Genomic DNA, 18,016 nt, shown 5'->3' with positions numbered 1-18,016 from the left:
TCAGTGATCTAAAATAATTAATAATGTAAAAAATAAATAATTTGAAAGAATAATAGATATACGTGTTTCATATAGAGTTTGAGAAGGGGGGACCATTGGGCCCTATGACACATTGACAGCACCATGACGCTCCACATATGTGATAAAGATTAATATGCGTGTCACTAACTAAATAGCACAATGTGACTAAACAACTAAATAGCACATGGTTTTGTTACAGTACCAAATATTGTACCAATTGATAACCTGTCAAAAAAAATTCAATTGAAAAGACAAATAGAATATTTTAATTAATACATTTTTAATACGCTCTCTTGATATATTATACAGAGTTAGGCAGATTTTATTCTGGTATAATAAATATCTGAAGACTGAACTCAAACTTTTAAGTGTATATTTTGTTTTCTAATTTATACTTCAAAATTTATTTATAGAAAAAATGTTCTTTCTTAGTATACTATTTTTTCTTTTATATTTAGTATGATTATGTTGTTGTATCCGTCACTATTTTATCATGTAATATACTTTTTTCCACTTACCTCGAAGTTAATATTAAATATTTAGGAGATACTATTTTATCATGTATATACTAATTTGGTTGGAAACACTTCACCCATAACCCACCATAAAAATCGATACATTCAATAGATAATCTGTCAAAGACATTATCAGTGACGTTCTTATCCTCTTATGCAAGAGGAAGTAATAAAATATTGCCCATTTTGAACGAAAACTTCGTTGGCTTATTCCTACATTTTTTAATATTCTTCATATTTTAATATACTTTATGTGGCTCTCACGAGTTGAGTTTTTTATTTCTTAATATGTGAATGGTGTAATTACACGCAACTCCCCTCAACATGTTGCGTTGCAAAACTCCGAATGTAAATTCTGAGTTTTGAGGATAACAACAGTCTTTAAGGTAAGTAAACAATTTCCAGTTACTGCAGCAAACAAGACAGAAGCAATATTATTCTAAATTTCATAACTCAAATAAAAATAAGTAATATTATCTTAAATTAATTGAAACTATAGGCATATGATAATCTTTTTCATATGTATGGGTTTAATCTTCAGTTGGAACAACCGACACAAAAAAGTGAGAGGCAATAAAGGAACCAGATAATCTTCTCGCCTACTTCATGACCTATTATTATTATGTAATTTGGATAAGTGATGACCAGGCTGAACATAATTTCGGTTGATTTAGCATTGGATTAGGTTGAACTTATAAGAAAAATACAAAATCAATTATATTATATTGTTGACTCACGTCAAATTTAAAGCCACTGGTTCCCAAATAAAACAAAAAATAAATAAATACTGTTAAATAGTTTTTTTATCTTTCCATAATTTGACTTCAAAATTCAATTATACGTGTTAGAACGTCTCTCTAAATATGAAGTTACTCTTTTTCGTGAGGTCAAAATTATCAAATTTCTTTTCTTTTAGAGTAGCATCATATTCCAATTCTTACTTTAAGTAAATCATTTTCCTCTAAGAATCTTACTAAAGTTTATTAATGACCTTGCGATATACTTTCTTTATTCAAATTAAGTTTTTGATTCCACTATTTTTGAGAAACAGGTTGCTGCTATCCCGTGCAATTCAGGCATTTTCTCTCTCATCCCACGATTACTTTCTAATAGTTGCTTTCAAGGTTGCTTTTCACTTAACAGTTGCGTTAAAAGTGCTCTTGTCTCATCATTCTCAATTTTCAAATTTATTATTTCGATTTATAAAACGCTCACCTTTAATCATTCACAAGAAATTAGGTGTGTACGAGATTGCTTGGCACGTAACCATTACAAGTATCGTCGCAATATTGATAATGATTTACGACCACCTTTTTTATTTATAATAATACAATAAAAGACGGGGACTAAATAGAGAAATTTGGATTTGGTTTTGAAATTGTTGAGAAGGGTGAAATAGCAATATGGAGAGTAGTAACAGGTATCTAGAAAAAGTAAGAGGGGGCTAGCGTTAATATTGAAAAATATAGGAAAAGCAATCTGTGATGGACGGTGATAAGCGGCGGAGAGAGAATGAGGGTGTAAGAGGTAAGAGATGGATATAATAAGGAAGGCACCGACAAGTTAAGTCGAGTTTAACAGTAGAGAGTTTATCCGAAGCATAATTGTAGGATTCTTAAAGGGGTGTGGCGCCTGGCCCTTGGACCCTCGAAGGGACATTATTGTAAATGTGAATATGATTTATTGTTAGCATTAATAATTGACGTAGAAGGGTGAAACGCGTAGCCACATTGTGTGCTGTGGAAAGGATAGAGGATGGGAGTTTTGGCGAATGAAATTGGTTTGTCTTTTTGCTAGCTAAAGAGATGGATGTCCTTTGGCATCATAAGGAGGAGTGAGTCATCAGTCTCTCACATGCCTATTGCGTTTGTTTATGAAGAGAGAGAAGAAGAGAAGATAAGCACGAGGTGTGTCATCTAGTCAGCTACTACCAAAAAAGTTCACACACCATTATTTTTCCTTTCTTAATTCCCCCCTTCTCTTTTCCCTCAAACCCATCTCAACCCCAAACCCAACAACAACTATATTTCAACAAGCCGCGGCGACTCAACACCGATACACCAAAACCTATTTCTCAACTACCAACTGCTCTCACTCTCACCTCTCTACCATGGCTTCCTCTTCCCTCCTTCTCCCACTCTCTCTCACCCTTCTCTACCTTTTCTCTGCTCCCTCCTCTGCCTACAAGTCTTCTCTCGCCCTCCCCGTTATCAAAGACCACTCCACGCACCAGTACTTAACCACCCTTTCTTATGGCACTCCTGTTGAAGAGGCTAACTTTGTGCTTGATCTCGGCGGCTCCTCCCTCTGGGTTGACTGTGCTTCCCGAACCGCCCCGTCTGCATCTCTCGCCACTATTTTCCACCGTTCTGTTCGCTGCCTCACCGCCAAGGGTCCTGAAATCGAGACCCACAGGTGGCTCTCCAGCCTCGCTAACCCTGTGGATCAAGACCAAGCGTGTCAGATTCCTGCCGAGAACACCATCACTGGGAAAAGGGTCGCCGAAGGAGAGCTTGTGGAAGACCTCTTTGGACCCTCTCACCAGCTTCTCTTCACCTGCGCACCCACCCTTCTCTTGAACGGTTTGGCCACCGGGGCTAAAGGCATGGTGGGTCTCGACAGATCTCGCACCTCTTTCTCGTCTCAGGTTTTTCACTCTGTTGGAACCCAGAGAAAAATCTCTCTCTGTCTCTCCCCATCTTCTGGAGTTGTTCAATTTGGGAACATGGCCCAGGAATCTCAGCCCGGCTCCGAAATCCTCAGATCTCTCACCTTCACCCCTCTGCTCACCAACCCAGACCAGAACCACCCTTCCATCAACGTTAATTCCGTCAAAATCAACGGAAAGAAGGTCTCTTTTGACACCCCGTTGGGTGGGGGCGCTCAGCTGAGCACCGTGGTGCCCTACACCACGCTCCAAACCTCAATCTACGCTAACTTCGAGAGCGCGTATTTGAAAGCCGCTTCGATTTTGAACATGAGCAGAGTGAGTCCCGTTTCCCCCTTTGGACTCTGTTTTTCGTCCGAGGGAGTTGGAAGCTCGCAGGTGGGACCCAACGTGCCGGTTATCGATCTGGTGTTGCAGAGCGAGATGGTTAAGTGGAGTATATACGGAAGAAACTCGATGGTGCAGGTGAGCGACGATGTTATGTGCTTAGGGTTTGTGGACGGAGGCGAGAACCCTAGAAATCCCATTGTTATTGGAGGGTATCAATTAGAAGATGTGTTGGTTCAGTTTGATTTCGATACTTCCATGGTGGGATTTAGTCCTTCGCTCCTGACGAGGCACGCGAGTTGCTCAGATTTGAAATCTGGATCTTCTGCACAACCGATTTCAGTTTAACCATAGTTCTTGTGATAATAGTTTATTATCCATACGTTATAGTTTTCTTAGATTAAGATGAGTTTTGAGGAGTTTAACAGGTTCTGTAATAACCCTTTTCCTTTTACTCCCCTGCGGTATGTGTATACACTGCTTATGTGCCTATGTATGGCGATGGCATTTTTGGTTATATTGTTTCTATATTTTAAATTAAAATACTTCTTCTCCAGCATATGGTTGTTGACTCTTTGGGTTTGAATTAGCGTGTTTGATTGATAAGAAAAGCATTTTTAATCGTGGAATGTTGATAGTGCGAAAAGCATATCCGATATATAAGGCAAAGTAAAGATACAAAAACAGCTCATAGCACACAGTTTTTGTTCTCCAAGTAAGCTGAAAAACCAAAAAAATATCCTTTTATTCCTTCAAGATGCCGTCTTCTGCACTGTTACAATCAACGTTTTATTTTCTTTTTCCCACCAAATTAAGCTTCTGGAACCTTTTTCTTTGATTTTTCAATGTCAATTCAAATAATCTTAAGGCAGCAGGTCTCCAAAGTACAGCCACTCTGTTACATAATCCTTGGCATAGACTTTTGTGTATTTGAAGCTTCATAGTCGTGTTTTTAAAGTAATATTAATGTGGACTAAAGCCAAGAACAGATATAATTACAGTATTTGATTCATTCTTACATCTAGTAATTCTATTTTTTAATGGAGTAGATATGAACAAAATTAACGGACGTTTGCCCTGGCAGGAGAAGCTAGCCAATTCGCTCCTATACAGTGACACAGGTATATATGGATAAGGTATCCGTGAGTAGTAATTTAATTGCCGTTTCCATATCCGTTGGGGCATGAATACTTGTATCCTTTACTTGTAAAATTTAATAAATCAATTACAGAAGTTTACTCTTACATAAGACAGTATAACCTTTTTTATGTATATTTACTAATTTGTTTAATTTTTCTTTATGAAAATCGATTGTGTAAATGTAACATGTTTATTTATTTAACGACAACGAAGACTTTGTGGTGATAATAGAATAAAAAAACAAATTATGGGTGTTTTTAGATATCATTTATCAAATTATATATATATATATGTTATTATCTAATATATTAGTATTATGACCTGTGCTATAGATAAATACCTTATTATATTTTACAATATTTTAAAAAGTTTGAAATTATTTCTTTAACTTACGTTTATTAGTAGTAATACAAATTAAAAAAAGTACGTAAATATATGGTATAAACGGATTAAAATTTATTATTTTCAATTAATTTATTTATATTTAAAATTTCAACCTTGGGTTATTTCTGCAAAGAAAATATATATATATATATATATATATATATATATATATATATATATATATATATATATATATATATATATATATATATATATATAAGATATAGATATACAATCAACATTTTATTATTTTATTATTTTTTTTCCATCACATACAATATAAGAATTTTTTTTATTTAGAAAAAAATTTCACAATACTGTTTTTCACAAGAGGTGCGAAAAACAGTGAAAGTGAAGGTGACGACGGGACAGGTGAGAAAGAGAAAGGATGAAGTTGATGATGAAAAACTTCAAACGAGTTCTTAATAGAGAAAAAAAAAGATAGAGTTTTTACTACTTCAAGTCACCAAATACGATTCACAAAAAGATACCTAAATATACGGTTGGAGATGCTCTGTAAAATATAGTCTTAAATATTGTATAATAAGAAAATAACAGAACACATAATTCTCTAATATAATATTTTTAAATTAAACTTGGTTATAATTCTTTACACAACTAAAATAATTTATTATATATAGGTCAAAGGAAGACGGATTGATACCATACATACAACTCCCACATCCATACTCATTATTAAATTTTATTTCCTATAAACCCGGTCCTAAATAAGTGGATATTTAACTTATTTACTACTTTTGCTATAACTATAGGTTCGGGAGACAATCTGTGGTGCTAGTGATATCCTCAGCATATTCCATTTCTGCTGCTCACACTAGAAAAAAAAACAATATTTTATACATACAAAATCAGAAAGAGTATTAAAACTTACGAAAGTGGTAATATCTTTATTTTGTTATAGTTATCTTCCTCAAACCTAATTGGCAATACTGCAACCTCACAAGGATATTTTTTTTTAACGAATGATTCTTGTGAAGCTTTTCTAGGAGTGTTGGGATGGGTAGCAGGCGATATTCTTGAGATTCGAACACCACCTTGTGTCGACACGTATAGAAATGGAAGTTGAGTACAAATTACTGCAACGTTATCCTGTAAGATATGATAATTGTACGAAGTAGATGTTGCCAAATATCATTGGGTGTCTGAGTATAAAGTAAAAAAATAAAGTGAAGTAATGGAGAGCAGTGAAATAGCGAGGAAAATGAGAGTGGAGAATAGGAAACGGATACGATGGAATTGTAGTTTTGACACGTTGATAAGGGATAGCGATGAATGGGACAAGGCGTTGTTGATAAGGTAGTGAGTCACAGTGAAAGGCATCGTACGGGACAGTTTCATTTCACGTTTTCGTGTACTCACTTTACATCACACACGCCACTTAATTAACGACGTGGTGTGTTAGGTTATGTCCCAATTCTATTGCTTAATCGCTACATCGCATCGCATTGTCGTATATGTTTCGCAACCAACTCTCATCATAGGCTTTTTTTTGTCATTTTTAGGTAAACATAACATGAAATCCAGACGGGGAGCTTCCAGAAAAAAAATCTGGACTGGTTAGCATGAGTTTTAACTTGATAAAAAAATTGTGATGATTTGCCAAACTTATTAAATATCTAAAATAATCGATCCAGAGAAACAAACGTAAAAGGAACAGCGATATATATGTGAATTGTGTGTATCCCTTCACGTTCGTAAAAGCTGATTTTCAAACAAATATCGTTGTTTTAACACGTTATGATAAATGTGTGGAAAATGGGTCGGCTTGTTAGCTATTTGGTATGTTGTATAGCTGCATGACTTTTTCGTGTTGAACTAAAAAGGGAACTGTTTTCTTTTAAAGGAATTTTTACTCTTCAATCAACCCTCCATTTCATTACATGGAAATGCTAACTCACCCAACACTGGTTCTTTCTTAACTAACTATAGTTAGAATTTCAACTGTGGCTATTTTTGAAGTGCGGTAGCTATTATTGGCAGTTTTGTGTGTGTTTTGTTTAAACAAAATGGGTGCTTGGAGAAAGCTATTATGTTTCTTTAATGCTTATGGATGAATTGAGGGTGTTGCCTATCGAATACTTTCTCCACGTCCCCATATTATTTTAAATATAATTATATCCTTAAATTAAAAAGACTTTTACTTTTATCCTATTTTAAATAATTTGAAACTCTAATTTTACTTTCCCAGCACCTACCCATGCAACTCTCTTCTCCTTTCTCCATTTTCGTTTCACCTCTCCACCTCCCGCACTTCCTTCCTTTTTCTTCCCAGTTTCCTTTTTTTGGTTTGAAAGCTTCCATTGTCGTCGTGGTGTGAAGGAGCGTCGCCGCCTTGGTGTGGAGGAACATCGAGGAGCGTCCAGAGCATCAACCAGCATGAGGAAGTATACATCAACGGAGGTGACATCCTTCAACGGATGTCCCCTAATAAAATAAACTCTAAAATAAAAAAAAAGTAACCTTTAAACGGAGGTGACATCTTCAACGGATGTCAACATCCGTTTAAGGTAAAACGGATGTCAACATCCGTTGAAGGTAAAACGGATGTCAACATCCGTTGAAGGATGTCACCTCCGTTTAAAGGTTACGGTTTTTATTTTAGGGTTTTATTTCAAGGTTTATTCGAATACGAGGAAGCACGACACGCACTGCACCACTCCACGCACTGCACCACGAGAGCGATACTGCACCACGAGAGGGAGACTGCTTGATAATTCTTTCCACCACCACCAACATTTGCAACTTGTAGTATCTCACAATGACGAAAGAAAGAGAGGAAGAAATATAATGTTAAAATGAAAGAAAAGTATTTTACTCATGTACGAGACTAGAATAGGTTATTAGTGAAATAGGTTGTGAATGGGTAAAATTAAAAAATAATAACCCTAAAAATAAAAATTTATTGAGGGACAAAATAGTAAAGGAGAGGTGGAGGGAGAAAGGTGTGGTGGTGGAGGGAGCAACACCCATGAATTGATCATAAGTTAAAGCACATGTGTAGCCGTAAGTCCGTTTTGATCAAGTCAGGACCATCAACCATTAATTAAATTGTCTAATTTTAAAATTGATTATATATTTAGTTGATTATTATAGGCACATTTTTATTGACCGACCTCCTTTTGGTCGATTATTTTGAGTAGATTTTGTTTTGGTCGATCTCTTTCAGTCAATTTTTTTGGATTAATTTTTCTTGGTCAATCATTTTAGATCGATGTTCTTTGGTTGATCTTTTAGACATATCACTAGTTGTCAATCATCTTAACTCAATAACGTAACTGACTGTTTACATAATGATCAGTTTAAACGATGATTAAGGTATGATTGAATAATTATTAGGTTGACAAAAAAGTAAAAGCCTATAACAACCACTATAAAGCTCTAAAGTTTGACTTTTAGATACGTGCAACACATGTATCATTGCATTAATATTGTCTAATGACTTTAGCATTAGAGTACCCTGTGTAGGTACCACCGAATCGAATTAGAAGACTTGACTCAACACTCGTTCAAACAGTTCTAAAAAGAAAACTACCCTTACCTCAACTCAGATAACTTTATATGTACCTACATACCGTAGAATTATGACCAATGTAGGTTTTTAAAACCAATAATCAACAAGGAACAACAAAAAGAGGTTGAATGATAAATGCTTTCAAATCTATTTGCATGTAGCTTAAACTAAAGAAAAAAGAAATAAAAACTATCTTACTCTATATGGAAAACTGATAGGATATTGTTGTGGATCTCACTATCGTAATTGTCTAATCATTTTCTGATCATAAAAAAAGATAACTCAGGAACTAAGAATCTTAGAAAGAAGGGAGAGAAAGTCTAGAGAAAAGATTTTAGAGAGATGATATGTATTTTAGATGATGAAACATGTTCATAAAATTCTATTTATATTATTGAATTTTTAACATTAATATAATTGGTTTCATTATTTTAAAATATCTATAAACTCTAATACTCTATTTTTTAATTTTATTGGAGCTAAAATCTAATAGCTATACTTTTAATTTTATTCTCCCATTAAATATTAGGAAAGATTTCGTACTTAACCCAAAACACAGTCAAAGTAAAATTTTCCATCTTTTGACAAGCATGAAAACAATAAATATATGCATTAAGCAACTTAAAGAAAAAATGAAAAAGACTATTTCATATTACTAAGAATAAGATTTAGACAATGATAAGCACAATATTTATATAATGTTCTCATGTTTGTTTTAAAAACTGTTTTTGAATTTCTTCATGACTTTCTTTCATATTGGAATTATTATCATAGTGATCGATAATGTTTTTTTATTATCTTTCAAAAAATGATCGAAATACTTTTACTATATTGTGAAAAACTAAAAGTTTGATTTGTTTTAGAGTCGAAAGCTGTAACAGAATCAGGAAAAGAGTTGAAGAAAAACACTTTTCTTTATCAAATAAATAAAAAATTATATATAAAGAAGTTACTTGGGCCTTTAAATTAGACCCATGTACGCTGTCTACATAGTGCATTTGTTTTGGGTCCTATCAAAATTAGGCCCATCCAGTTACGGGCTTGGTTTCAAGCCTTTGGGATTTTTATGTTTGAGTGTTTCATCCTACACCTCCAAGATCTCATCCTGCACCTCCAAAAATTCCAATTTTATCTTTCTGACATCTCATATCATCCTGCACCTCCAACTTTTTCAAAATTTTATTTTTAACTTTAATAAATATTTTTTCATTTTCTTTTCTTTTTTATTAAAAACAATCTTCACTACCTTAATAATAATTTAATTTAATTTATTTTAAAATTTAAATATTATTTAAAATAATTTTGTATTTTAATAATTATTAAAATATAATTTATATTATAATAATAATTATATTAAAAACATAAAAATAAAATAATAAAAATAATAATAAAAATAGTAATAATAATAATAAAAATAAATTTGAGTTAATATATTCAAATATATTAAATTATAATAAAATTTTAAAAATAAATTAAATAATCATTAAATTTTAAATAAAAATAAAAATTTTAAAAAGCTTATTTATATATTAAAATCTATAAAATATGTTAATACTTTGATTTTTATTTAAAATTTAATAAATATTAAACTTAAATAAAAATTATAATATTATTTATTATATTTTTATATTTTAATAATTAATAAAATATAATTTATATTTTTAAAATAGTTCTATTAAGAAAATTAAAAAATAATAACTAAAATAAGAATAAAAATAAAAATAAAAACAATACTTAAAATCATATTTAATATATTTAAATATATTAAATTATATTAAAATATTAAATTAAATTTAATAATTATTAAAATTTTAAAAAAACAAAATTTTGAAAAATTTGTTAATCGGATATAGATATCCGATAAGTTATAAATCGGATATCCATATCCGATAAAGAATGTTTTTAAATTTTTATTTTATATATAAATTTTAATAATTATTTAATTTAATTTAATATTTTAATATAATTTAGTATATTTAAATATTTTATTTAATATAATTTTATTTATTATTTGATAAATAACTGTTTTAAAATTTTGTTTATTATTTAAATTTTAATAATTATTTAATTTAATTTAATATTTTAATATAATTTAATATATTTAAATATATTAAATATTTTATTTAATATAATTTACATTTTTTTTATTATTTTTATTTTTAATTATTTTATTTTTATATTTTTAATATAATTATTATTATAACATAAATCATATTTTAATAATTATTAAAATATAAAATTATATTAAATAATATTTGAATTTTAAATTTAGTTATTATTGAGGTGATATAGAATCTTTTTAATAAGAAAAAGAAAAAAATAAGAATATATTTATTAAAATTAAAAATAAAATTTTCTATAAAGTTAAAGGTGTAGGATAATGATGAAATGTCAGAAGGTTAAAAGTGGAATTTTTGGAGGTGCAGGATGAGATCTTGGAGGTGTAGGATGAAACACTCTTTATGTTTTTCTTTCAAGAGTGTTGCTTCCTACATTTTTCAAAATTTCTAAAACTATCATCTGTATTTCAAAAAATTTTAGATCTATTTTGAAATATGTTAAAGGATTTTTTTCTTTAATAGATTTTAAAATTCGTTAAAATATTTTAAATTCTCAACGAATTTTAAAATTTATTAAAGAAAGTTATTTTTGAAATGTGAGACTACAAAGAAAAATGTGGGGTGGTGCAGAGAGAAACATTTTTGTTTCTATCTTGAGCAAATTTCATATGGGATGATGATATGAATGATATATTTAGTGATTTGCCTTGCCATTGTTAACGTTCCCTACTCTAAAGCCCCAAACTTGTTAATAGAAGGTTTCAAGTTAATGATTTTGGAAAAAAATATTATTTCTGCTACAGTAATTACACAACATCTTTCCTTTGTGCAAGTTAAATTCTTAATGACCTCATTTCATGAAAAAGAATTTGTTAAAAATATTAGTAAAAAGTATTTCCAAAAAAACAAGTCTCCTGCAAATCTTATTTTTAAGTCAAATAAATAATTTAATGTTAAGAATTACTCTTACTGGTTAATTAAAACAAAGGAAGTATAAAACTTAATTTAAATTTATGAAATATAATAGGTTCCCTTTTATCCAAATGAATATAGAGTTAATTTAATTAGAATATAAATTTAAATTATATTAAAAAGAAGCAGGACAGTGTTGTAGATACTAAATGCTATGTTCTTCTATTGTAGCAATGCCCAGGGCCCATTGCATTTACTCAAAGTCATCATATCATGACTCCATGACCATGTTATTAATTAGTGGTGCTTCGTCAAAGAGGATGGCTGGCTTAATGGTGTCAATGTTCCACTTGTTGGGTTGGCCATAATTTCGTATGAGTAAGACAATTATTCTTTGGTTTTTCATTGTTAATCTATTCTGCCCAAATTTCAACTTGCTGAATAATGGAACATACCATTATTTTGTAAACTAAACTTGCACATCATTATACTAAAAAAAAAGAAGACAAAGAATAGAGACATAAGTGGGTTTTTTTCTTTAAATTTTAACTTTTTATAACTTTGTTATTTTTATTATCATAAAAAAAGTTGTTTTCACTAGTACCGAAATAAAACATATTAGTATATTACATAATTCAGAAAGTTGTACAGTATAAAGGAGATGACACACAAGAAACACCAACGTGTTTCTGTGTACAAACTACAAAGCAAACAAATTTATTATTTTATTCTCCTAAAAATCAAAAGCGAAAATCTATGACATGTTTTTCAACGCGTCATAAGCACGTGTGATTCAAGAGTGAGAGCACGTGGCATTGTGGAGCAAAAGCGATGAACTGAAGCTTAATTTAGAGGAAGCCACGTCAAACACCAAATGGTTGTTCTGCAACTGATATCCACCGATAACAATTGAAGCTTTCACAACAGACATTCGAGGCTTTGTCCCTCCATCAACAACCGCCAGACATGCAACATTTTTCTTCGCCATAACCATGGAATTCGTCGCATGAATACTCCACTGCACTCCCCCTTGCAGCACCAGATCAATAGTTGGCACAACTAGTCCTGTTGCAGAACTACCAATTCTGGTTGAATCAAAACATGCCTCAAATGGTGCCACTGCTGCCACTTTCTTTAATCTTCTGTCCGAGGCTTTCTTGAGGAAATCTCGAATGAAAGGCTTGTAGACAGAGGTTTGTAATTCGGTGAAAGGACTCATGGTACTGATCTTGGTGCCCCCATTTCCCTTGTTGTCAATAGACAAAAGGGAAGGTTTTAGGTTCACAACATGGCCGTCAATCTTAACTGCTTTAACGTCAATGAAGTATTCCTTGGAGGCAACACCTTCCACAGATATAGGACCTGTGGAAATGGGGTTCACAATGAGAGGGGTGGTTTGGAGAAACTTGGATATTCCCAGAGGATATTCTCCAGCTCCAACAAGCAAGTTGGTGAAACCTTGGTGGTTTGAAGAGGGTAAACAGAGAGAAAACTTGGAAGGAAGCTTATTAGCAGATGCAAGCTGAATTGGTAATGCAAGCTGCGACTTTGAAAGGCCTATAATTCCTCTGCTGTTTTTGGGTAAGCCATTTAGAGGTGACTCGTCATTGGTGAAGGATGGGTATCCATCGGTGTCAACACAGCTAGAAAGCAAGTCAGACACTTTGTGTTGATCAATGAATATGAAATCCTTGGCTAAACCACCACCGAAAAGGTATTTTGCCAATGGATTGACTGTGTTAGCAGGACATGTGTTGTTTGTGCAACCTGGTTTGAAGGGGCCATTGCAGCCAAGACATGCAACATCGGGGCATTGCTTTGAGCCACAAGCTATAGGGCGGTAGGAAGAAGAGTTGTAATGAGTGTTACAGTCATACCATAGGTTTTCTCCAGCAAGATCAATGGTGAGATCAAAGTTGTGCCTAGGAGTTCCTACGCCAACTGAAGTGTAGAACAGATTAGTTGCAGGGTCTTTCTTAATGGGAAGGATAAAGGGGTGTGGTTTGGTGTTGGGAGCATGATTTTGCAGATAAGCAACAAACTGAGAAAAGGGGTATTGAGATTAGGAAGAAATGGATGGGAAAAGAGGAAGCCATTGCTAAGACAGTGATAATGAATGGTGTCGGTGTGTGTGATCCAGAATGCTGAGTTTTCCTTTTATAGGAAGAGGGATGAAGGGGATAAGAAAATATTATGTGTTGTTCATCGTACTAGTCTTTAGATTTTCGTCATAAACGAATGGCCAAGTTATGCAGACTACATATGTCATAGGTGGTATCTCTGAAAGGGAAAAGATACATGCTTTTGATTTTGTTCGTAATACTCAAACATTGTCTTAACATGTTTGAATTATTTTATTTTTTTAATCAACTAAAATTCGTCTCAAATTTCAGTTAACTAAAATAATTATAATAAATAGTTTTCTTTTCAAAAGTTACAATAAATGTTTTTTTTTCTAATTCATTCTGAAATTAAATTTTTAACTGAATTCGAATGCATATTTTTTAAAAATGTTATAGCTCCGTTACACTCTAATAGAATAGTAATAGATTCGTTGGATTTGTTTATACTTTTATGTAACAAAAATTATTGTGAGATAATTGTATCCTTAATTTTTAAATAACGCGAGGCTTTTTATTTTTTTTTCCAAGTTTTTGTCATGTACATTTAAAAATAATCCATTCTAAAAAAGGAAAGGTGGTTTTAGGAAGAAACATCCTTCTAAGATTTGCATTCGTAGTACTTGTAACTTGTAAGTACTATTGTCAAAGTCAAAATAGGACAAATTGAATATAGAAAAATTCAATGTTTTGAAATACTGGGTGCTCCTATCGGTTTCTGACACAGCCAGCTATTACCGCTTTATTTATGATCTTGAGGAGGATAGAGATACTAATTAATTTCAAATTTAATACGTATTTATGAAATGCTAATTACACTCAAATATTTAGTAGACATTTATAAAAGTTTATTAAATTACATCAAATATAGATTTGAGCATTTTTATTGACTTTTTTTATTAAATTTTATTGATACCAAATACTCAAAACTATTATATTTTCTGATTATTTTTTCATTTAATTTTGCTATTTATTAAATGGCGTGACTTGTATGTCATCTTAATTAGTTATCTCCACATCTTAAAATATATGTTCAATGATAACATTTCTTAATTTATAACATAAATTAATAAGAGTAATCTAATAATCACGTTACTCATTCAATAATAGAAAAATAAATAAATAACATATAAATAAGTGATTTTGTGTTTAAAATGAACATGACAAATTGTATTTCCAATAAAATACTATCTAACTAAAACACGCAAACAGCAAAACACTTACTAAACCACCGCAAACAACACAATGACAACAACGGTAGTAGACATTATAACGATTTCGATCACGGTTTTAATTGATTTTTTATTAATTTTTGTTATATCATTAATAATTCATTTTCTTACATTTTTTATTATTTTAGTTCATTTATTTTTTCGTCAGTTTATGTTTTTTGGAATTTTATTTTTTTGTAATAATTATTTTTTAAATGCATACTACTTTAATTTATATTTCTCTTTAATATTTACTTTCCAAATTTTTAACCACTTTTTACTTCATTTACGCTTTTTAAAACATATTAAAAGTTCAAGTGTTGAGATTTAAGATTTCAAGCTATTTAAGACTTTTCAAATACTTATTTATTGAAAATAATAATCATTAATTAATATTCACTTAAAGAAACGGTGAGTTAAATATATTTATAAAGTTAATTCAACGATTGATGGATAAATTTTGTGTTCGTCTTCGAATCTTAAATTAAGTATTCTAACTTAAATTAAAAAATTAAGCAAGTCCTATTAGAAGAATCCAGGAACAAACATCAGACTAAAGTATCAAGAAACAACTTAATATGATTAGTGGAATACTATCTCAAGTACGAGAAGAGATTGTCAAATATGATCTAAATCACATGTTCTTAAAAGTATTCACAACAATTGATACATTTGTTGCACTGTTTGGCTTTCATTGTTTAGGAAATTATTTCTCGTTAAAATATGTACTGCTTGTGTTAATTTTTCGTATATATTCTCAATTTTTAGTAGATATTTTGATTTAATTATAACTTTAATATTTATATTTTACAAATTTGGTGACTATCTTATTTAATTCTCTTTCTTTTATTTGTAGTTCTCATTTTTAATTATATGTGATTTTGGTTCTTAAATTTTTTAGATAATTTTGATCCTTTAATTATTAAAAATTCTTAAGAGTTTATTCAACTACTCGAAAGGGTTTTTTTTTTTACATTTAAAGTGACACAATAAAATTATAGTAACTTTTTTACAGATAAGCTATTCAATATGATTTTCTTTAACCATTAAAATTAAAAATCAAAGAATAAAAACTTATATAGAAAAATACCGATCGAATTACTGGAAAATTAAAAATTAAGAAACTAAAATTAAAAAAGTAAAAACCACATTTACAGATTTTTTAAAATACAAAGATCAAAAGTCTAAGAAATTCTCACCTTTTATTTCGAATTCGTGAACTCTTTATATTCATTACATGGAAAAAAGATAAAATCCAGGAGACTCACACACTTAATAAATCAGTTTAATTTTGAGAAAGTATTTTTTTTTGGGAAAAAATATGTTAGAAGTCTCATTTATATTGGGTAAGATGATTTTGTATATAGTTTATAAGTGAGTAAGAATCTTATAATATAAAAACGAAAAACAAGATTTGATCTTGTGAAGTTCACTTCTAACAAAAAGAAAAAATAAGATTTGAATTTTTGACTAAATATATGTTTTTATTGTTTACTTTTTCAAATTCTTTATAATATAAAACTAAGTAAATAATATATAGACACATACAGATACATATTACAGAAGTTATCTATCATTAAATAAACGGCACACGTGAAACACTACGGTGTGTCTCCATTTACAACAAAGAAAACATTTATTCATCAATTACCCTCGAAACGTTGAAAGATAGAAGCTACTACATATTCTTCAACGTAAGTTCAACGCGTCACAAGCACATCATATTCAAGAGTGAGAACACGTGGCATTGTGGAGCAAAAGCGAAGAACTGAAGCTTAATTTGGAGGAAGCCACGTCAAACACCACATAGTTATCCTGCAACTGATATCCACCGACAACAATTGAAGCTTTCACAAAAGACATTACAGGTTCTGTCCCTCCATCAACAAATGCCAGACATGCAACATTTTTCTTCGCCATAACCATCGAATTGCCTCCATGAATACTCCACTGTACTCCCCCTTCCAGCACTAGATCAATAGTTGGCACAACTAGTCCTGTTGCAGAATTACCAATGCTGGTTGAATCAAAACATGCCTCAAATGGTGCCACTGCTGCCACTTTCTTTAATCTTCTGTCCGAGGCTTTCTTGAGGAAATCTCGTATGAAAGGCTTGTAGACAGAGGTCTGTAATTCGGTGAAAGGACTCATGGTACTGATCTTGGTGCCCCCGTTTCCCTTGTTGTCAATGGACAAAAGGGAAGGCTTTAGGTTCACAACATGGCCGTCAATCTTAACTGCTTTAACGTCAATGAAGTATTCCTTGGAGGCAACACCTTCCACAGATATAGGACCTGTGGAAATGGGGTTCACAAGGAGAGGGGTGGTTTGGAGAAACTTGGATATTCCCAGAGGATATTCTCCAGCTCCAACAAGCAAGTTGGTGAAACCTTGGTGGTTTGAAGAGGGTAAACAGAGAGAAAACTTGGAAGGAAGCTTATTAGCGGATGCAAGCTGAATTGGTAATGCAAGCTGCGACTTTGAAAGGCCTATAATTCCTCTGCTGTTTTTGGGTAAGCCATGTAGAGGTGACTCGTCATTGGTGAAGGATGGGAATGAATCGGTGTCAATACAGCTAGAAAGCAAGCCAGACACTTTCTGTTGAACAAGGAATATGAAATCCTCAGCTAAGCCACCACCGAAAAGGAATTTTGCTAGTGGATTGACTGTGGTAGCAGGACATGTGTTGTTTGTGCAACCTGGTTTGAAGGGGCCATTGCAGCCAACACATCCAACGTCGGGGCATTGCTTGGAACCACAGGCTATAGGGCGGTAGGAAGAAGAGTTGTAATGAGTGTTACAGTCATACCATAGGTTTTCTCCAGCAAGATCAATGGTGAGATCAAAGTTGTGTCTAGGAGTTCCTACGCCAACTGAAGTGTAGAACAGATTAGTTGCAGGGTCTTTCTTTATGGGAAGGATAAAGGGTTGTGGTTTGGTGTTGGGAACATGAGATGCAGATAAGGAGCAAATTGAGAAAAGGGATATTGAGACTAGGAAGAAATGGATGGCAAAAGAGAAAGACATTGCTAACAATGATAATGGATGGTGTGTCGATGTATATTATACAGAATGCTAAGTTTCCCTTTTATAGGAAGACCGATGCAAAGCTTATCACATCGAGAA

At 31.8% G+C, this 18,016-nt stretch overlaps 1 protein-coding gene and 2 pseudogenes across 1 annotated transcript; 1 reads left to right on the top strand and 2 right to left on the bottom strand.

The window, feature by feature from the left end:
• Window positions 1-2,410: 2,410 nt before the first annotated feature.
• Window positions 2,411-4,090, top strand: LOC124832558 (putative aspartic proteinase GIP2). Its single transcript, XM_088092027.1, has one exon. It carries the CDS (start codon window positions 2,647-2,649, stop codon window positions 3,877-3,879), a length of 1,233 nt encoding a protein of 410 aa, XP_087948153.1. The 5' UTR covers window positions 2,411-2,646; the 3' UTR covers window positions 3,880-4,090.
• An 8,075-nt stretch (window positions 4,091-12,165) lies between these two features.
• Window positions 12,166-13,933, bottom strand: LOC124832563 (putative aspartic proteinase GIP2 pseudogene; annotated as a pseudogene).
• Window positions 13,934-16,441: 2,508 nt separating this feature from the next.
• Window positions 16,442-18,001, bottom strand: LOC124832569 (putative aspartic proteinase GIP2 pseudogene; annotated as a pseudogene).
• Window positions 18,002-18,016: the final 15 nt, after the last annotated feature.

The sequence above is a fragment of the Vigna umbellata genome, chromosome 5, assembly GCF_029865625.1.
Source record: "Vigna umbellata cultivar VRB3 chromosome 5, Vumbellata_1.0, whole genome shotgun sequence".
Classification (NCBI taxonomy): Eukaryota; Viridiplantae; Streptophyta; class Magnoliopsida; order Fabales; family Fabaceae; genus Vigna; species Vigna umbellata.
The sequence above is the reverse complement of the archived record's forward strand: the minus strand, read 5'-3'. Positions and strand labels throughout refer to the sequence as shown.

Bases quoted from the DNA above. Each gene is read 5' to 3' on its own strand.
- LOC124832558 (XM_088092027.1), top strand. From the start codon at position 2,647: ATGGCTTCCTCTTCCCTCCTTCTCCCACTCTCTCTCACCCTTCTCTAC.